Genomic DNA, 20,777 nt, shown 5'->3' with positions numbered 1-20,777 from the left:
AAAATGAAGAAGAATCTGGTGGGAGTAATGCATACTGGTGCAGTTGCGTGTTTTGGGATTCCTCCAGATAATGTATTATCTGTTATGTAATTGTTATGTTGCTCTGTGTGTGTGTGTGTGTGTGTGTGTGTGTGTGTGTGTGTGTGTGTGTGTGTGTGTGTATGTGTGTGTGTGAGAGAGAGAAAGAGGGAGTAAATGTGTATATAGTGGTGAAGGGATGACGTAGCATTGCAATGGTTCCCTCGTCAAAAACCTTATGGGATTTTTGAATGGGATTTTCAATTATCGCCAAAAATACACTCGTGACAAACACAAGTTGATAAGACTTACACGTTTTGTTCAGCGTGATAATCTTCACAGATGAACACCACTTTTGTGTGTTTTGAATAGTAAATGAAATTGCCAGAAGCAAAACCTTTTTTGTAAGCTTATTGTTAGGCTATACACGAGCTACATCGTGGACGTACGTATTAAACAATACCACTAAAAACACTGTAAAAACATGTTAAAACGCAAAATATTATAAACAGATAAATCTACAAGGTCCAGTACAACTCTGTAAAGCTGTAAAGGCGGACAAGTGCATTTAAGGTTTCTGTGTGATGACGTCTAACGTCCCAGACAAACACTGTAGTCCCATTTAGCCACTTTTTTGCAACCGCCTTTTTTAAGACGTGTAACAGTTCCTTAAAAGTTCAGAAATCGGGTTTAAGTGGATGTATTTAATGTTGCAGAACAAATCCTCTCAATATGTTTAGGCTATGTTAACCACAGACCTTATTTAGGGCATTTTACCGAAAAACCATTCAAAAAACTCAGAGACTTTAAGACGAGTGGAACTGGAAGTGCTAAAAGGCTAATGGACTTCCCTGTTTCAGCACTCATTACTTCACCACTCTATAGGGTGAGGGAGGATGGGGTGGGCAGGTCTCTCACATGCAGTGATTGGGTGGGCCCCAGATGAAATCCACGGTGGAGTGGCCCCCAAGTGCAGGTATCAGACCGGCCGGACAGGGGAGATGAGGTGCTTGTTCCCTTTGTTTATTTTATTTTGAGTTCATGTTTTTTAGGTCAAGAGGTGGAGGCTGAGCTTTGGGTGGGCAACCCCCAGACCTTCAGGAGGGGGTCTGCTCTTCTTTGTCAGCTGGATCAACCTTGATTTTTGTTATAGTTACTGTGGATGTAACAGGGGAGCACTTGCATCCTTCTACCCAGCCAGACCGACCATGGATCGGTGGGCTCCGGTGATGGTGAGGTCCGGAGCCCACACTGCCTGGCAGATGTCACCTTACAAAGGAGAGACCCACGGGGGAAAATTGGGTTGGGAGGGGGGGGGGGGGGGGGCGAAGGTTGTGTTGTGTGATTGAGTGAGTTGATGCTTGAGGTGTGTGTGCTTGCATGTGTTTGTGTGTGCATGTGTGTGTTTGTGTGTGTATAGAAATTTTAATTACTTAGTCAGAAATAATAAAGTGAATATTATTACATATTATATTATTATATATACATAATAATAATTAAAAAAATGTAATGGAAAAACAATAAATAAGTAAATAAATAAATACCGCTAGTTTAAGATGACAAAAGTAGATAAGACAGATAAGACAGATAAATTAGTGCAGAGCAGAAAAAAAAACCCAAAAAACTCTTAAGGGCAGAAGCCTAACCCAAATATGCTTATCCAAGATAGTAATAATAATAATAATTAATAAAACAGAAATAAGTAACAAAGGTAAATAGAAATATAAATTGGTGAAAAATAAAAAATAGGGGGCAGAAAAAAAAACAAAAGCAAAAAAACACTAAGGGCATAAGCCGAAGACGGATATGCTTATGCACAATAATAATAATAATAATAATAATAATAATAACAATAATAATAACAACAATAAGAAAGGGGAGAAAGATGGCAATAAAAATAACACTGATAACTCCGTAATAATAATCATAATAATGATAATAATAATAATGATAATAATAATAATAATAATAAAAGAAATAATAACAAAAACAATAGTAGTAACATAAGTACATTAGATAACATTTTTGTTTTTTTTAATTAGCTGTTGGTGAGTTGGTTCGTTGGTTAGTGGGGTTGAGGGTTTTAGCTCACAGACACTGTCGTTTGTAAGTTTAGTTTTTCCAGGAGAGGAGAGGTCCAGGTTGTTTCAAACAGTGGAGTTTGGTCTTGGGGACAGGCTGAGAGCTTTTCCATTGAAATGTAATGTATATATTTCCAGTTCAGAAGTATAGTTTTCTTGGCGGTGGCTTATGCATTAAGTATGGATCTGGTGTTGTCTGGTGCTGGTGTGATTACGTATACATCTCCAAGTAAACAGAGGGAGGGGGGTAGTGGAAGGCTGCGTCCCATTAGGCCAGATATTTTGTTGGTAGTGTTTTCCCAAAAGGTATGTATTGGAGGGCAGAGCCACATGGCATGAATGTAGTAATCGGGTGTATTGTGTGTGCAAGATGAACCTTTGGGTGAGATTTTCAAAAGTGATTAGGTTATTGTTATGGATGACATGGTGTAAGTGTGTGATACCTTTTTCTTTCCAGGTGGTAAAGTTGAGAGGTTTGTTGTTCATTTTGAAGTCTGAGTTGTGCCAGATGGGGGTGTATTTGCTCGGGGTAATGAGGATTTTACAATTATATTAGTTTTCCACCAAGCTGACAGAGTCATCGAGATGACAGAGTTTTTGAAACAGTTGTGGTGTTTTATGGTTGTGTTGAGAAATGGTAGGTCTGATAGTGATGTCTTGACATTGGGCTTGTTCTATTTCTATCCATGAATGGTTCTGTGTGGTGTGATTAGTCCATTTAATGATGTATTGTAATTGGTTTGCTAAAAGGTAAAGATGAAAATTTGGTGCTGCTTGCCCTCTTGTGGTTTTACTTTGTTGTAGTGTTGCTAATTTAATTATTGTTTTTTATTTTTCCGGTGGAATTTGTTTGTTATGAAGTCTAGCGATTTAAACCAATTGGAGGTGGGTTGGGTTGGGATCGTTGTAAACAGATAGTTGATTTTAGGTAGTATTATCATTTTGACTGATGCTACTTTACCTGGAATGGAGAGGGGAAGTTTCATCCAGCGGTTTAGGTCATCTTCTATGTTTTTCAGGAGTGGGTGTGAAATTTAATTTGAACAACTCTGACAGCTAGGGGGAAATGTTTATTCCAAGATATTTAATGTTAACAGCAGAAATGAGAGTGGTTCTATTTGGGGATGCAGCATTCCCGTTCCCCTCACATAATGGCAGAATCGTGGATTTGGTCCAGTTTAGAGTAGTCTGATATCTTGGAGAACTGATTAATGAGCTTGATGGATTCTTGCAATGAGTTTGATGTGGCCTGTAGGTACAGTAGGATGTCGTCTGCGTAAAGACTTATCTTGTGATGAGTGTTGGAGATGTGGATGCCTTTGATGTTGTCATTTTGTTGGATTGCAGCTGCAAGGGGTTCAATGAATATGGCAAGTGATGGAGAGAGTGGGCATCCTTGTTTTGTTCCCCTGCACAGAGTGAATGGTTGTGATGTTGTTCCATTGGTTGTGACTATGGCCATGGGTGATGTGTTTAGTGTCTTAAGACAGTGAATGAACGACTCTCTGAATCCAAATTCTTGTAATGTTATAAATAGGAATGTCTAGATGAGTCTGTCAAAGGCTTTTAAGCATCAAAGGAGGCAATTATGTTCTTTTAATTGGTTTTTTCCCCCAAATATTTTTATTGAAGACAAATAAGATACTTTCAGTCACAGAATTACAATTTACCTTCTTTTCTTTTTTTAAAAAAAATATATACATATATGCATACATACACAAATTTAGACATATGTACACATACACATATCCAAATGAAAACAACAAATGAAAAAACACTCTATAAACAGAGTGTAGAGAAAAAAAAAAGAAAAATTTACGGAAAATTAAAAATGTAGCGAAATAAACTGAACAAACAAACTGCATCCTCCCACGCCCTAAACTCACCCCACCCCGCCTCAGCTCATCATGACCAGTACCTACTAATGATTACTTGTAAATAATAAAGTACAGCAACAACAGGCACACATTCAATCGGGCAGTAACTCTAAATTTGTGAAATACGAAATAAAGGGTTGCCATTTGTGGAAAAACTTCAGTGTACGTCAGTACAACCTCTCAGCGTGTATTTAATCTTTTAATTGTTTAATGTAGTGATGTTTATCAAGTTAGATGGTCTGCGCATGCTGTCAGATGAGTGTCTTCCTTTAATGAATCTGGTCTGATCAGGGTGTATTATAAGTGGGATGATGTTTTCAATGCAATTGGAGTTTTATCTATTATTTTGATATCTGTATTAATGAGAGATGGGGGGCAGTAGTGAGAACATTGAGTTGGGTCTTTGTTAGGCTTCAGTAGTACTGTGAGGAGGGCTGTGTTCATGTGCTGTGGGATCTTGGAGCTATGCTTGATTTCTTGACACATATTGATGAATAATGGTGAAATGGTGTTCTCTAAAAATGTTTGTAGAATGCAGCAGAGAAGCCATCGGGGCCAGGTGCTTTGTTGTTTGGCTTTTTGGTTAAGTGCTTCTAGATATTCCTTGTGTGAGCGGTTTGTCCAGATTATTTGCCTGTTCTTTGGTCAGTTTGGGACGGTTTAATGTATTTAAGAAAGATTTAATGTCTGATATGTGTGGTTCATGGTCTGGGGTGTATAATTTGCTGTAAAATAATCGAAAGGTTTTGTTTATGTCTACATCTATTGTCACTGACTTCCCTGCTGAATCCTTTATGACAGAAATGATAGATTTTTCTTTATTGTGCTTGAGTTGATTTGCTACATACTTCCTGGATTTGTTATTGTATTAAAATTTTTCGTGTCTTAATCTTTTAATCATGAATTGTGTTTTTTAACTGTCAAAGTCTAGATCTTTAAGCAGAGAGATATTGAAGCACCATCTAGTGATAGGGGGCTTGAGGTATGTGGAAAGGAAAGGATGGGGGCGTGATCACTGATTAGTGATCTCCAAGTGTCCCCAAGACCAAAACAGTTTATATATTGCTTTAAGGTTTCTGTTGAATTCCAGGGTTTGAATGTGTTTGAGATGCTTGTCAATTGTGGGGTCAATATCAGTATTGAAGTCACCTCCTATGACAACTGTTGAATTTGGTATGTCACTAAGTAAGGAAAAAAGCATGGAAGAAGGAAGGGTCATCATTGTTTGGGCCTTAGACATTTGCAATTGTAATGTTGTTGTAGATTGACGCATTGATAATAATGTAGCGGCCCTCTGGGTCTGCTGGTGTTGATTGATTGATGGATTAGTGGTATATTTTTGCTGATTAGAATTGAAACCCCTCTTTTCCTGGAATTGTAACTGGCTGAGTAATGTTGGTTGTGTTGTGAAGATTTAAGTCTTTGCTGTTCTGAGGGTAATAAATGAGTTTCCTGTAATAGACATATGTCTGCTTGTAATTTGGTTAAATGGTTGAATCTTTTTGTCTGTGAGCCAATGCCCAGGATATTCCAGCTCACAAATATGAGGTTTGACTTTAGCATTTCATGTGGAGTATAGCGATATGTAGATAAAAATGGCCATATATGATTTCAAAACATAAGCGAAGCATAAACACATATAGAAATAGACATAATCAAGAAGAGAGAGATGGTGTGTGTGGGGGTAGATGTGTGTGCAGGGGGTATTGATCATTCATTCCGAATGCGGTTCCTTTCAGTTCACGCCCCTTTGATTTGACAAGTTCCTTTAGTTTAAAGTGTTCAAATTTCGTGGTTATGGGCCGTGGTTTGTTTTGCATGCGGGGTCCGAGTCGATGAACGCAGTGAAATGTTATTTTGTTGATGGTTTTTGTCGGGAGTTTTAAAGCAGTATGAATGAAGTGTTGAGCGGGGTCTCTGGGCTGTCAGATGTGCTTTCATTGATTCTGGAAAATATTAGATTGTTGCGCATTTTTCTTGTTTGTACATCGAGGATTGTTTCTTGAAGTGTTTTGTTTTCTTTCTTGACCATGTCCATTTGAGATGTGAGTAGATTAATGCAGAGTTTGAGTTCAGTATTGTCTCTTTGGAGGTCGCCGATTTGTTGGTAAGAGAACTCAAGGTTTCCTTTTAAGTCCTTTATTTCTTGGTGAAGTGCGCCGAGAACGTCAAGCTTTTCGTTTTTTGATTCAAGCACACTAACCTGTACGTCAGTGGAAAGCAGGTCGTTGGTATCAGTGGATGAATCAGTTTTTGAGGGGTCCATTGTTCGGGTTGTTTTCTTTATGTCCGTCATCTGCCATTGTGCACGTTTAGTAATAATTGTCGATGAGTGCCTCCAGGTACTCCGCTGTGAAAGATAGTGTTGTTGTCCTGTTGTTGTTTGGGGAATCTCCAGTGGTGTCAGAGAGAGTTATTATTTGCTAGTTATAGTTTAGTTTAGAATTTTTCAGAAGTGTTTACAGATCTTACAGCCGGGCGCCGCCATGTTGAATCTGTGGTCTCACCATTGTGGTCTTGCGATCTCACAGCATCCTATTGTGATTTTTAACTGACGTCCAACAGCTTGTGTGTCTTCTTGACCCACTGGACTTTCTTCATGACAATGTTGTTTTGTTCTCAGATATCAGCCATTAACTTGGCGAGTACACCGTAAACATGATTGATACAAATGATGGTAAAACTAACTAAGATAAGCCTTATTTTGATGAATTCTTTTTAAATAGACTGTGTGCCTCATGCAAGTCAGTTGCTCCAACTTCATTAGAAAGGCATCTCTGTATTTTTCTGCTGCCAGAAGGGGGAAAAACTGATCTTAAGTCTGAACTTGTATATGATGTGTGAAGTCAGTATTTGTATTTGTAAGATTCGGAGAGCTGTGAGACCAGTCTAATGATGTATGTCATTTTTTTCCCCATGAGGAAATGCTGTGGGTATGTACAACCCCGCACTGTAACCAGTCTCATTTGCTGTAGCAGCAGTTCTCTCAACAATCCTCCCTCTGTGTTTTTAGGGGGAAAGTCATGTAATCAAATTCTTATTGCTGAAGCTCAAACCAGATGGTGGAAGCTCAAATCTTGGAGATCTCTGTGTTTTTTTTCCTCTCTCCTCTGTTCCTCCCTCCTCTACTTTCTCTCGGTATGTCTCCTGTTTTTATTGCTCTTGTTCTCTCTGTCTCTCTTTCCCTTTGCTCTCTCTCTTATCGTCCTGTCCTCCCCCTCCCTCCATCTGGTTGTTGGTCGTGTACGGTGTCAGGAAACTAGGGAAATTGACCTGGAGCCCAGAGTCAAGGTCTATCTAAAAGCAACAGGGCTATTTTCTCAGCTGCATGCAGAGAGAGAGGGAGAAGGTGTTGAAATGGGAAGAAGGGGAATGGGGAGGGAGAAAAGGGAAATAGAGGGATGATAGTTCTGGTATGAAGAAGGGGCCCTGCTTTTCACTTAATTGTTTCAAGAACATTTCGGTGCATGTTCAAAGTCTTTTGTGTGAGTTTGGTGTATAGAGACACTTGGTTAAGGTGTCTCTGCTGTTGTGTAGTTTCTCTTAATAATGTAAATGTACCTTTAAAAATATGAAGAAATGCTAGACAGAGTAGTTGGAAGGCCAAGGCAGTGAAAGATGAGACTTTTTTGGTACAAGCTGAATCCAGTAAGTTCTACCAGGTTGGACAAGGAGATTTTTTGCTTAATGAATTATACATGCGTGGTTTAAGAAACTGCTGCTGCCTAAAGATGTGATCTGGTGCATGGCTTGTGCCATGTTAGATTAGCCTTGACTGACGTATTAGTAATCAATGAAACTTAGATGATTATTCACAGTTTGTGCAAGTAGCATCATGTCATAAATTCATAAAAACTATGGGCCTGATCTTTCTGATGCCATTTGATTAAGCCCTTTGAAACCTGGAGCGGCATCACTTTTCTTGGGCTGCTTTCAGACACAATTGGTGCGTTTTCTTAAAAAACCTGGAAAACAGGCAAATGAGCAACTGAAATATTCCACAAATTGCAAGAAATTAATAGATTCAGAAAATTTTCAAAAAGGTAGGGAAGAAAATGACCAGGGAAAGAGAAAAAAGCAAGGGAAAAACGGTTTTTCTAATTATCAAATGTACAGGTTTAAAATTCTGTTACACAATTATTATAATTTTTAAATGCTCTTTCTGGGCCATTTACTTTAAAAAAAATGCAGCTTTTTCTTCATTCTTCTTTAAAAAAAAAAATCATGTAATTTTCTTGTACTTTTTTTTCCTTCAAATTTTTGGGTCATTCCTTCTTTCGTTGCTCATTGCCTTCTTCCCATGTTTTTGACATAAATTCAACCAAATTGTTCAGGTTTCAAACAGTTACAAACCCTCACCTCCTCTTCTCAAGATCGAGAGACACCAAACCGACTTTGAAGAACTTTGCCGCGACAAAGGCTGACTGTTGTCGCCTCGTGCCACCACTCACGTACACACAAAGGCGCCATTGTTGTTATTGTTGTCCTCCTACTCACACATGGCTGTTTTTCTGAAAAGCAATGGGCATGCGCAAAGTGCGGTTGTGATGTCACCAATCTTACAGGACTGGTGCATTGCCAGTTTACACGGTGACTGAAGGTGTGGCGTTTTCAAAAAATTATACTCAGGAATCCAGTTTCAAAAATTAGTGTTACAGGACCCCAAAATGCCATTGTGTGAACAATAGGCCAAACTAAATCAAAAGTTTAAGGTTTCATGCAAGAACTGTTGCCATGTAAACGGCCTCTGAGCTAAACAGCCAATTGGGTTGATTTCACTCACTGAGGGGCTTTGATGCTGATTCAGCTTGCTGTATTGCCCGCAAAAATAATGATAAGGGCTGATTAGTGCAACCACAGCACAAACAGGATGTTTGCGGGACACACTGCAAAAACTAGGGCAACAGACTCTCTCTAGTGGCCTGACATTGACTGACGGCCAACAGAAGGCATGGTGTACATTTTAGCATTATCAAGACTCAGAATTTCTCATTGTTGTGGTTATATCCCTTGAACACCGTTGTCATTCAATTACAGATCATAATTGTGTGTTGAACACCTGTGCAAATACAGACAAAAAAAACTGCTTCAAATTGTGTAAAACTTAACCATTAAAGCTGTCCTCTTGAGGCATGTCATCATGTGTATTGATGGATTTGATGGATTACTCTAAATTTATGGGCAACAAATAACCACTATTTGCAAACATTGAAATTAGTGCAGCATATGAATTTCCAATTATTCCCTCACACTCCGATCCACTCTTGAGGCTTGGTCTTCCTGTCCTTGATTGCCTTGCTGTCCCAGAGGAACCTTTTGAGAACCCTCCCCCCATTTTCCTGCATAACAAGCTTTCCAAGTGGCACAGTGTTCAGTGAATAGTGCGTTACACTTGTGAGCAGAGTGAAATGACACCAGTAGTAGTTTTTTACAAAAAGCTTCTCACATAACTCAAATTAAAAAAAACAAATCCTGGGGCACATCCATGCTCATATTTTTTTGTTTCATGCATATAACTATTGCTACGTTTACGCCTTGCATTCACACAAGTGTTTCTGAAGACCTTTAAAAACACTGCTGACCCTATTTTATTTGGAAAATGTTTGGTTTGCATTTAAATCTGGATGGGCAGAAACCGCCATGTCAATCATGACTTGTCAAGCTTGATCAGAACTGTGTACAAGGCCCTGCAGCAGATGAGTATGTATGTGTGTGTGTGTGGGTTGTTTTGGTGTGTCCGTTCGATGTCATAAACAGGCCGGTAAACAGTAGAAAACAGTCTTCAGAGAGTCCTGTGAAAACTTCATGGTGGTTACTTCTCTTCTTATATCTCTTACTTATTAAGAATAGAATAGAATAGAATATTCCTTTATTGATCCCCCATTGGGGGAAATTTCAAATGTTACAGCAGCATGAAAAAGAGAAAGTGGAATGTAACAAAGAAAATAACAATAACACAATTTTACAATAACACAATTATACAATAACAAATAACAATAAATAAGTAATAAAATAAAATAAGTATGTACATAGAGGAAAAAGGTATGTACACATAATAAGTAAGTAATAGAATAAGTATGTACACAAAAGATGGATTTGAGAATAGAATTTACAAAAATTTGTTGTGCAAATTATTCAGCCAGTGATGCTGATGTTATAGAGTGTTATTGCAGATGGGATGAATGACCTGCGGTAGCGCTCCTTCTTGCAGGGTGGATGTCGCAGTCTGCTGCTGAAGGAGCTGCTTAAAGCCCCCACAGTCTCATGCAGTGGGTGAGAGGGGTTGTCCATGATGGATGTGAGCTTTGCTAACATCCTCCTCTCACCCACCTCCTCAATGGAGTCCAGGGAGCAGTCCAGGACAGAACCGGCCCTCCTGACCAGTCTGTTCAGTCTCTTTCTGTCCCGATCTGTGCTCCCTGCTCCCCAGCAGACCACTGCATAGAAAAGAGCAGATGCTACCACAGTGTCATAGAATGTCCGGAGCAGAGTCTTGCACACTCCAAAGGACCTCAGTCTTCTCAGCAGGTGGAGACGACTCTGGCCCTTCTTGTACAGGACATCTGTGTTATTAGACCAGTCCAGTTTATTGTTAAGGTGAACACCCAGGTATCGATAGGTCTCCACCATCTCAATGTCCAGACCCTGGATGTTCACCTGTGTAGTCTGGGGTGTCTTCCTCCTGCGGAAGTCAATAACCATCTCCTTTGTCTTACTGGCGTTGAGCTGGAGATGGTTCTGCTCACACCAGTTGACAAAGTCTGTGATGACGGTCCTGTACTCCCTTCGTCCCCCTCAGATATGCACCCAACAATGGCTGTATCATCGGAGAACTTCTGGAGGTGACAGCTCCCAGAGTTGTAGTGGTAGTCTGAAGTGTACAGGGTGAAGAGAAAGGGGGAGAGCACTGTCCCCTGAGGGGCCCCTGTGCTGCAGACTACCATATCCGACACACAGTCCTGAAGCCTCACGAACTGTGGTCTGTCGGTGAGGTAATCGATGGTCCATGCAGCCAGGTGACAGTCTACTCCCGCTCTTTCAAGCTTCCCCCTGAGCAGTGAAGGCTGGATTGTGTTGAATGCACTGGAGAAGTCAAAGAACATGACTCTCACAGTACTGCCGGTGTCCTCCAGGTGAGTCAGGGATCTGTGCAGCAGGTAGAGGACTGCGTCATCCACTCCAATGCCCGGTTGGTACGCAAACTGCAGTGGATCCAGATGTGAGCTCACCAGGGGGCGGAGGTTTCTGAGAACAATCCTCTCCATGGTTTTCATCAGGTGAGAAGTGAGGGCCACAGGTCTGAAGTGGTTGGGCTCCCTGGGGTGCGCTGTCTTCGGGACAGGAACCACACAGGAGGTCTTCCACAGCGCTGGGACCCTCTCCAGACTCAGGCTCAGGTTGTAGATGCGCAGAAGAACCAGGCAGAGCTGATCTGCACAGTCCTTCAGGAGTCTGGAGCTGATGCCATCAGGACCCGTGGCCTTTCTCGCCTTCAGCTTCTTCAGCTCACTTCTCACCTGATCAGCTGTTATGGAGAGGCCGAGGGTGGCGGAGGAGGGGCTGATGAGGGGTGGTGGTGGAGGTGGTGGTTAAGTCTCTCTTTCAAACTTGGTGCAGACTAATTTGGATGGATATTTTAGCGTAGCTCAGGAGAAGTAGGATGGTAATAAGTGGCAGTGCGTCATTTCATCTCGCCAGTTAAGGAGCTGAAATAAGTGCATTCACCCAAGTGTTATTCCCATCGAAGATGATTGGAGCCACAGCGATAAATACCTATGACTACTGCAGAGTTATTTGACCTAGGTGTGAATGGCGATGTACACGTTCCCATAGCCTTAAAAAATTACAGATATTAGCATTTTTATGTGCAGTGGGATTGAGGCTTAATTTCTGAGTTTTAGGTCTCATTACCAGGGCACTCTATGAGGTTTGGGAGCTCTGAACCCTCCAAGCAGAGAACGATATCAGCTGTCATGGTACATGGAAGGCTAAATGATCATTGTTGCCATATTATGCCCTTATTATTGTTTAAAAATGCTGCAGATGTGTTTGATTATATGTTACACTAGAGGCAGATGTTGTAGTGTCAAATGTCACACCCGTCATGCCTCCTTTGTTTCTGTGATGCTAACATGCTGTCTAAAATCACACACTGGAGCAGCATGATGCCACTGTTTGGTCCTGACTAAAAAAACAAACAAACAAAGGGTCTTCATAGGGGCCATAATGTGCAATCTCTGTGTAAAAAGGTATCAAGCAGCCAACTGCAGAGTAGACAATCTGCTCCTTTTTTTTTACAGGGGCATACACATGCCCAGTCAGAGTATTTGAATGGTCATATGATATTTGTTTTCAGACATGTAAGTGTTTTTTTCAGATTTTTTCTGAAATTGTGCTGAAAGATCTTTGTGTACAGAGATAGTTTTCAGATTAAAACAAAAATCACAGATTGTGGATGTGGCCTCAGGCTGCAGAAACATGTGGGAAGGCAGCCATATGTGTTCAGGAGTTCTGTGATTAGACTCACTGCATTTAAAGCAGATGAGGAGCAATTCAGGCAAAAATAGATACCTGCCACTATCACAGCATCAACACTGCCCTTCATTAGCATGACTAAAATATGCTAGCCAAACACAAAATCTTCAGGTTACAGTGTTGGAGAGGAAAGACTTGTCTGGAGTTGCACAACTAGAACTGACCCTCAGGCTGCTTCTCCTGTGTGCTCAGCCATTGTGGGGGGGGGGTTCTAGGTTGTTGTGTAACCAGTTTCTCCACTACAAACACACCCACACACCAGTGTAAGACAGGGATTTATTCAACTTTATTTTGGATGGGTGGTTCAGCACTATTGTTCTCTACATTTATGCAGATAAAGCACAGTGAGTTGACAGTGAGATGCAGACATAAGAGAGAGCATACAAGCTTTGGCAGCCTGGCTGTTTCTATAGCAACAGCAGGAAAATAAACTGCTGTGGTTGTTGGCGGCTCGCCCGTTGCTGAAGGGACTCTGGTTGGTGTGTCTGTATAGACAACTAGATAAACAGTGTCTGTGTTTGTTTATAAGTTGCTGTTTTTATTATTAAACTTAAGAAGGAGGATCCCATACTCCTGCAGGAGCTCCTTCATACATCCCTCCTGTACAGTCATGTCAGTGTCATGGCAGCAGGTCAATCAAATAAGTAGAGACCAGGTTATTAATGCATCCTCAGATTTCTTAATCCTTATGGTCTAAGACTACCAGATGGTTTGGTCAATGAAATCCCAACCATATGGTGGTTGGGCTAAAACAAGACAGTTATTATTATGCTGCAATCAGACTACATGCTATTTTTTGTTTGTTAAAATGGTGTCTGGGTCAGATTACATGATCACAGTCTTAGCTTCTTGCTGTTACATGGCAAACTACAAGTTGGACAGTCATACAGTGGCAGGTGCTGAGCAATATTAGGCTTAACAACTGAAGTACTTGCAGTACTGCTCTCTTATACCTAGTTTTTCTTTAATTCAGTGTATGACCCCAAATGGTTTTTCACATTGACATCTGACACATCACACACCATTTGTAAATTAGATTCATTAGCAATATGCATGTCAGTGGTCACTACTGAGTACACACAACCCACATGAATGTCAGATTCACATATTACATCACAGCTACATGTGTTACTAAATGCACACACACACACACACACACACACACACACACACACACACACACACACACACTCTCTGAAGCTGGAATTAGCTAAGGAGTGAGCCATATGGTTTCATCCTCCTCTCAGTTGAGAGTTGCACATGCACCATGGATGTATTTAGAAGATCTGGATACAGTATTTATTCCTATGAGAGCTGCTCAGTAGCACATGAAGCAAAAAAAAAAGCTCTATTTTTGCATATGAAAGTACCCAGATCTTCCGCATTATTAAGCCCATATGGCATGTGCAGCGTTGCCAACGTGGCGACTTTGTCGCTATATTTAGTGACTTTTCAGGCCCCCTTGGCGACTTAATTAGTAAAAAGCGACCAGCGACAAATCTAGCGACTTTTTCTGGTCATTTGGAGAATGATTGTGTTGACAAAGCTCTGCAAAAAGCATCTAACAGATTCTATTCTGAGCTCACGAGAGCCGAGTACAGCCAGGTCGGCTGCCATCTCCTCCTCATCACTCTCACAGCAGTCATGCAGCCAGTCTGACCAGCAGACCAACAGTCCCAACCTGCAGAGCTGCTGGCCCTGCAAATGAATCACGCGTGTGCAGCTTACTACCATTCACAGATGATGACTTTATCCAGTTACAACAGAGACATTATGTTTTGTTTAAATATTCACTCTTTTTTAGTTTCACACCCCAAAATCCCTCACACAGTTCTCTCTGTCTCAGTCAGTCTCGCTCCGTCAGCTGCTTGTCCCTCTTGTCGTACCTCTGGCCAAATATAAACTAGAACCCCATGTTTTTGTTTTGCTCTGCATTCATTAGGTCACTAAAAAAGAAAAGAAAAAAGCTAACATTATAGTTATATGGCAGCAAAAAAAAGTTTGTAAATACAAAAATTAATAGTTTGTAAACTATCTTGTCAGCCTTTTCTATAAGTTTTGCCTCTCTCTTAGTTGATTACGTCATTTAGCTACTCCTAGCGACTTTTGGGGGAGCCAATAGCTACTTTCCTTACAGAGGAGTTTGCAACACTGGGCATGCGCACTAGAGACTTACGGGAGCTGAGTGCAGCCTGTGTACCCAACTGGGTAACTTAAGCCCTCTGAGCGACTGATTACCGGTTTAGCACTTTGCTGGCTTTAATGGCGGTCTAAAGAATTTAATCTTGCAGCTCCTCTAGACTTTCCAAATGTTAACAGACTGGATGGCTTTTATCTTGATAGTGAAATGAGTAGTTTTGCTGGGATTTTGACGCTCACAAAAAATTATCCACTGATTTCTTCTTTTTCCAGTGTAACTCAGTAAGAAAGACCAAGACAATGTAATTAAACCTTTGGCCACTATCTTAAATTTGCTTCTGAGCCTGGTGCACTTTCTGGGGGCTCTCATGAGTTAATGGCGGTGGGTAGAGACAAAATTTGTGAACTTAAGCACAAGCAGTGGTGGATGAAGTGCCTTAAAGCCACACTTAAGTAAAAGCACACGTCTTGCCAGAAAATGACTTTTGTAGAAGTTAAAGTCACCTGTTAGAATATTACTTGAGTAAAAGTATTTTAAGTAACTGATGCTTACGGCACATAAGTATGGAAAGTCATTTTATAATATAAAATGTACTTAAGTATTAAAAGTACAACTACATTCTGTGAACAAGAAGCAAGCGGTCAGAATTTTGAGAATAAGAAGTTAATTTCTTTGTAACATACACCACATTAAAATGGAGAGTACATTACACTTGAGGAAAAACTATGCATTTTTGCAACTTAAAAAAATTTAAAAAACTGATTTACTGACAGTGAGAATGTATGCTTGTGGGAGAGAGAATAATAAAAAAGTGATGTAGCGATGAGTACAGTGTTGGAGATAACGAGAGCCAGAGACTCCGTGAATTGATGGAAGATATGGTCTGACAAAGAGCAGATAGAGATTTGTCAGCATCCAAAAGATAAAGCAGATTTAGAAATGCACAGTTGTTATGTAAACAGCTTTTATACCTGATCATCTTGAAACCTGAGAAAAGCTCCCGGAATGTACCAGGTAGTACGAGCAGAGATGGCTGAGGATGCAGTCACTGTATATATTCCAGCTGAACAGATCCAGCATGCATCCTCGGCAGATCTGCAGAGAACACACTGTGCTGCAGACATGGCAAGCTCAGTGTGCACGAGGAGGAGAGAGGAGCAGAAGAAGAATGCTAGAGAGGGAGAAAGAGAGAGGGAAGGAGTGTCCTGCTATAAACTGATATAGTCGTTTTTCTTCCCCTCCCTCTCTTTCTCTCTTGTGCATGCACACACACACATACACACAATTCTGTCAGGGAAAATATATGGTGTGCAGCTTAGAGCAGAGAGGTCGGACAAACTGCCCTTGTTTCTCTGTGTCTATGACTGAGGGTGTGGATATTCATTCTTTTGTCAGTACTTTTACTGTGTGTGTGTCTGTGTGTGTCTGTGTGTGTGTGTCAGGATGGAAAAGAGCTCTGTTGATTACATTAGATGGTTTACAGTAGCCACAAAGACGTATAGTTTTACTCTGGCTGTAAGTGGTTGGTTCTTTATTTATACTGGTGTTTATCTCATGAATGAAGCAGACATCGGTAGTATCTCTGAAAACAGCGTCTAATACATGCTTAAAATACACAATACTTTTTAGAATTACTCTTTTCTTGTAGGACTGCTAAAAGTTAAGTCAGATCATGATAAGTCGATGATAAGTCAACTCTTCAGTGCATTGCAATATGTTTTTTGCCAATTCAATATTGAATAAAATCCTGAAATCGATTATTTCCGTTGTAATGACGCTGCACTCCTGTGGGGGCAGTGTGAGTGCCGCTGGAGTGTGATTGACGTTGTTCAGAGGCCCCACTTGACCCCAAAACATCATCTGTTGTTTATTCATTAAAATGGCGACAGTGGTGCGAGGTAGCGGTGTGTTAAAATCAGTGCCGACAACATTGAAAGCCGAAGTTTGGATACAAAAAGTCGATAATAGTAACGTCATGTGTGAGCCTCGTGAGTCAGTGTTTAAACACTGCAACAATACGACGAACTTACCTAACCATTTGAGCCGACACCACCCAGATGTTTTGGAACCTGTTGCTAATGCTAAAGCTGTGGATCACACACAAATGCAGGTTGACAAATCCTGCTTAAATGTTTATTACTTTTGTTTATTTTGGCTCAGGCAAAAATGTGCACTTTTCTGTACTTTAGTTTATTTTAGGTTAAATCTTTATTTAATAAAGAATAATGTAATGGTAAAATAAGTTTTGGTGTCAGTTTGTTCTAAATCAATAAAGATAATGCACGCTTTATTGAACACATATCAGAAGGTATTCGAATGAATTATCTGGGTATTTCTGACATCAACACATAACTAAATCGATATCGAAGCAACTGGATCAATATTGAATCGAATGGAATCGTGACCCAAAGAGTCGAAATTGAATTGAATTGAATTGTGAGACTCTTGACAATACCCAGCCCTAGTGGCTGCAATAGAAATAAAGCTCATGCTCATGTTTTAAGCATCCATTGCCATGCTTCTTGGAATGTTATCATCACGCAGTTGTGTATTATTATATTTTGTATTAAGTTTCGTGCGAATCTGTAATGGAAACTTGGCTACTGACTCTGGCACTTCATGTGCTGTGGGCAGATCAGATAGTTGAGTTTAGAAGCATTCAAGATGCATTGATATCTGATTGCTCAAAACACATTTTTGCCAGCTGTTGCAAAGGTATAAAGCAGTAATTTCTCCAAGACACATACAAGATCTTAACGCCTCCCAGGGTAAAATATTGTTGTAGTAGTCCCTGAGAGGTTGTGCACCTCTTATCATGAGTCTTTACAAATGGCATGCACAACTTTTGTCTTGCTGGAACTCCACCCGTGTGAGTCATGTATGTGTCCTGCTGACCAGCTAACTTAGCAGTTTTTAGAACAGCATTACCATGGATGTATAAAAAGAACTGGATACAGAGCTGGAGGCGGGGCCCTGTTCACTCCTACATGGTTCCCACGGTCATGAAAAAACCTGAAAAAGTTATGGAATTTTATCATACTGTTTTCCAGGACAGGAAAAGACATAGAATTAGTAAAAATCATTAAACACTTGGGCAAAGTCATGGAATATTGTTGTGTGTCCTTAAATTATTACATTAATCTTTTGTGGATAACCTTCCACATAATGTAACATAATGGCAAACTTAAATACTATAGCTTTCACAGTAACATAATATGTGTAATATTTTGATTACCATCATGTATGTTTTTTACTTCCTTCCTTACTTCATGTATGCCACTTAGCTTAAATTATGTTTGAAAAAAGTTTGAATGTAATAAGTTCAAAAAAGCTGGGTAAATGGGTAAAGGAAAAAAATATATATTGTGGGTCCTTGAAAGTCATAGAAAAGTTTTGGAATTTTGTCCATGAAAATGTGTGGGAACCCTGTTCCTATGAAAGTTCAGTGGTGCATGAAGCCAGAAATGTTCTTCTCGGGTGTGAAACTACAAGGATCTTCTGCATCACTGGTCTCCTTGGGGTTTTCAACTGGTCCAGCCACGGGTTCCAGATTTCTCATTAGTTCAAGGTCCACACATTAGAAAAACTACCACATATTCAATTTTATTTCACAAAATGTAAACACCATGTTGGCATAGAACACAAAGAAATAAAACATATTGCATGAATAAACACAAATGGCTTTTCAAAATAAAAGTTCTGTGCAAGAAATTCACTGTTACTTAAAAATGAAGTATATGTTTCACAACTTGACATGTTCCCAAGTCAGTTGTGGTCCATTCAGAATGGACCCCTGACCCACTTTTGGACCGCGACCCACCAGTTAGGGACCACTGCCATTCCAGATCATATGTAAATACTGAAAATGAAAGTGTATAAAATTGTGTCTGCAAAAATAAACAAAATAAACAGACACAATTATAGCAGTAAATGCTACCTAAGGGGCAGGTAAAAACTGAAACAGTATTGTGAAATGTTCATGGAATTGAGCGGTTATTAATAAGCTGTTTGTGTCTTACTACACCCAAATAAAACAAAACAAAAAAAAACAACGAATATGTCATTTTTACATAACAAATAATGTGTATTTGAGCTCAGAGGAACTTAAGAAGAGTGCTGTAGTTGAGGCAGTGTTGAAACCTGCACTGGAGCAGACATGGAACCAAAGCCCACATTACCCCTAACCGCTGCCACTGCACAAGATTGCAGGGGAAACATTGAGTCATTGTCTTGTGTTCCAGTGGTTTTCAGACTCTGGGTCAGAACCCAACACCCCATCATCGCAGGATATAAATCCCTAGATTGTTCTGCAGGAACACATGAGGACTTTTAACTGGAAAAACACAATGCTGTATGTAAGCCTCAGCACACTTTGGATTATGCTGTCTGCCATTTTGGTGTGAGTGTAAAATCCCCTTCACAAGTGAGTGAGGACTGTGTGGTTAAACTAAATAGTAAAGGCAGAGATAAACTAAGTCTTCAAACTGTACTTTTAATGAAAACAGAGCGGTTGTATTCATCAGTATTTGTAAAACCACCAATACATTTTCTACTTTTCATGCTAACGGACCTCATAGATCCATCACATAATTATATATTCAAATGGCGTGTCTGTGGCTGCCTGCAAAACATATTTAATTGCTTGTGAAGTGGGAAAACAAAGACACATCAAAGTGAGAACTCTCCCACATTCATCCAGGAATGTCAGTGTTGTCACAACATTGACAGCATTTCAGCAGTGTGTCTGTGTTTTCAGGACTGCAAGGTTGCAAGAAGTATTATATATGCTGGATAATTGAGGTTATTTAAAATATGATTGTGATAGAAATGATGAGCTGATGAGATGTGTCCTCTCTCCCTGCAGGCTGTTTTTTGGGACTCTGTATCCTGCATACTACTCTTACAAAGCTGTCAAGACCAAAAATGTCAAGGAATATGTAAGTATATGAGCATTACTCAGCATGTACTAATGACCTGTTTGATTATTGTATGATTATACCACACACACAAATACACACATGGACACTAACCTCAACCAGCTTCTAAACTCACATGTGTATTGGCTGGGATGGTATGTAATATTTCATACCTTCCTGAAATTTCGTGGTATATGGTATATGACGTTATAAGTGTGCAGCGCTCAAACTTGACAGAAACAAAATAAAACTCATCCAAATGATCTGGGTTACTCTTGTTAGTAATCTAGTTAGTAAGGCCACTGTTTCAACGATCACCAGCTCCAGTTTGGTAAAAATGAATTCTTAATTCATAAAGTTAGATGTAAGAAAACATGCTGTTATTCCCCACAGTCTCTTTCTGCCTGCTGGCAGCTGGCTGTTTACAGTCCTGTATCTTCTCCCTCGAACACTAGGTGTCGTTGTGTCTTTCAGCTTAGCTGCCTGTTCCACCAGTCGAGACCTCAGAATGAGCTCTGGTGGTGCGTACTTCAATGTGTTACAATGTGGTTAATAGAAAAAGGAGCACCTGTATTTATAATGATATTGAAAAACATGTGGCGGCACGGTGGCGTCGTGGTTAGCACTGTTGCCTCACAGCAAGAGGGTCCCTAGCGGGTCAAAACCCGGTTGGAACGGGGTTCAGTCCATGGGCGGGGTGTTGTTTCTAAATTGCCCTTAGGTGTGACTGTGAGTGTGTATGGTTGTCTGTCTATATGTGTTGGCCCTGCGATAGTGTAGGGTGTACCCGCCTTCCGCCCGATGACAGCTGGGATTGGCTCCAGCCCCCCGCGACCCTTACGGTTACAGAAAATGACTGACTGACTCTTGTTTCTAAACAACCTCATATACTGTAATACTCTGATTCTGCCCTGAATATTAAAGGTTTAAGGGTTTTTAGGTAACCTGCCCAAGTTACCGGATATTCTGAATTTTTACTACCCTAACTGTATTTTTTAGCAAATCAGAGTGCCATTACATTCGTCATGTTCATTAGATAATATTAATTAAATAATATATTAATAATAATATTATAATAATTATTTAAAATGATAATAACAATGCATATATATTTATAGGTATGTTTCAAAGCAATTACCCCTGATAAGTCACATTTAAAAAAAAGCAGAAATGTATCCATACATCATAAAATCAAGCAATGCAGTGATAT

The 20,777-nt window shown here is 40.1% G+C and overlaps 1 protein-coding gene across 1 annotated transcript in view; it reads left to right on the top strand.

The window, feature by feature from the left end:
* reep3b (receptor accessory protein 3b) overlaps nt 1–20,777 on the top strand; it is a 72,757-nt gene that overhangs the window by 6,056 nt on the left and 45,924 nt on the right. The window contains exon 2 of the mRNA XM_042507327.2: nt 19,516–19,588. Coding sequence (XP_042363261.1) covers nt 19,516–19,588 — 73 coding nt within the window. The remainder of the gene's footprint in view (nt 1–19,515; nt 19,589–20,777) is intronic.

The sequence above is a fragment of the Plectropomus leopardus genome, chromosome 19, assembly GCF_026936395.1.
Source record: "Plectropomus leopardus strain MGB_pleo_1.0 chromosome 19, ASM2693639v1, whole genome shotgun sequence".
Classification (NCBI taxonomy): domain Eukaryota; kingdom Metazoa; phylum Chordata; class Actinopteri; order Perciformes; family Serranidae; genus Plectropomus; species Plectropomus leopardus.
This window is presented reverse-complemented; position numbering and strand designations above follow the sequence as displayed.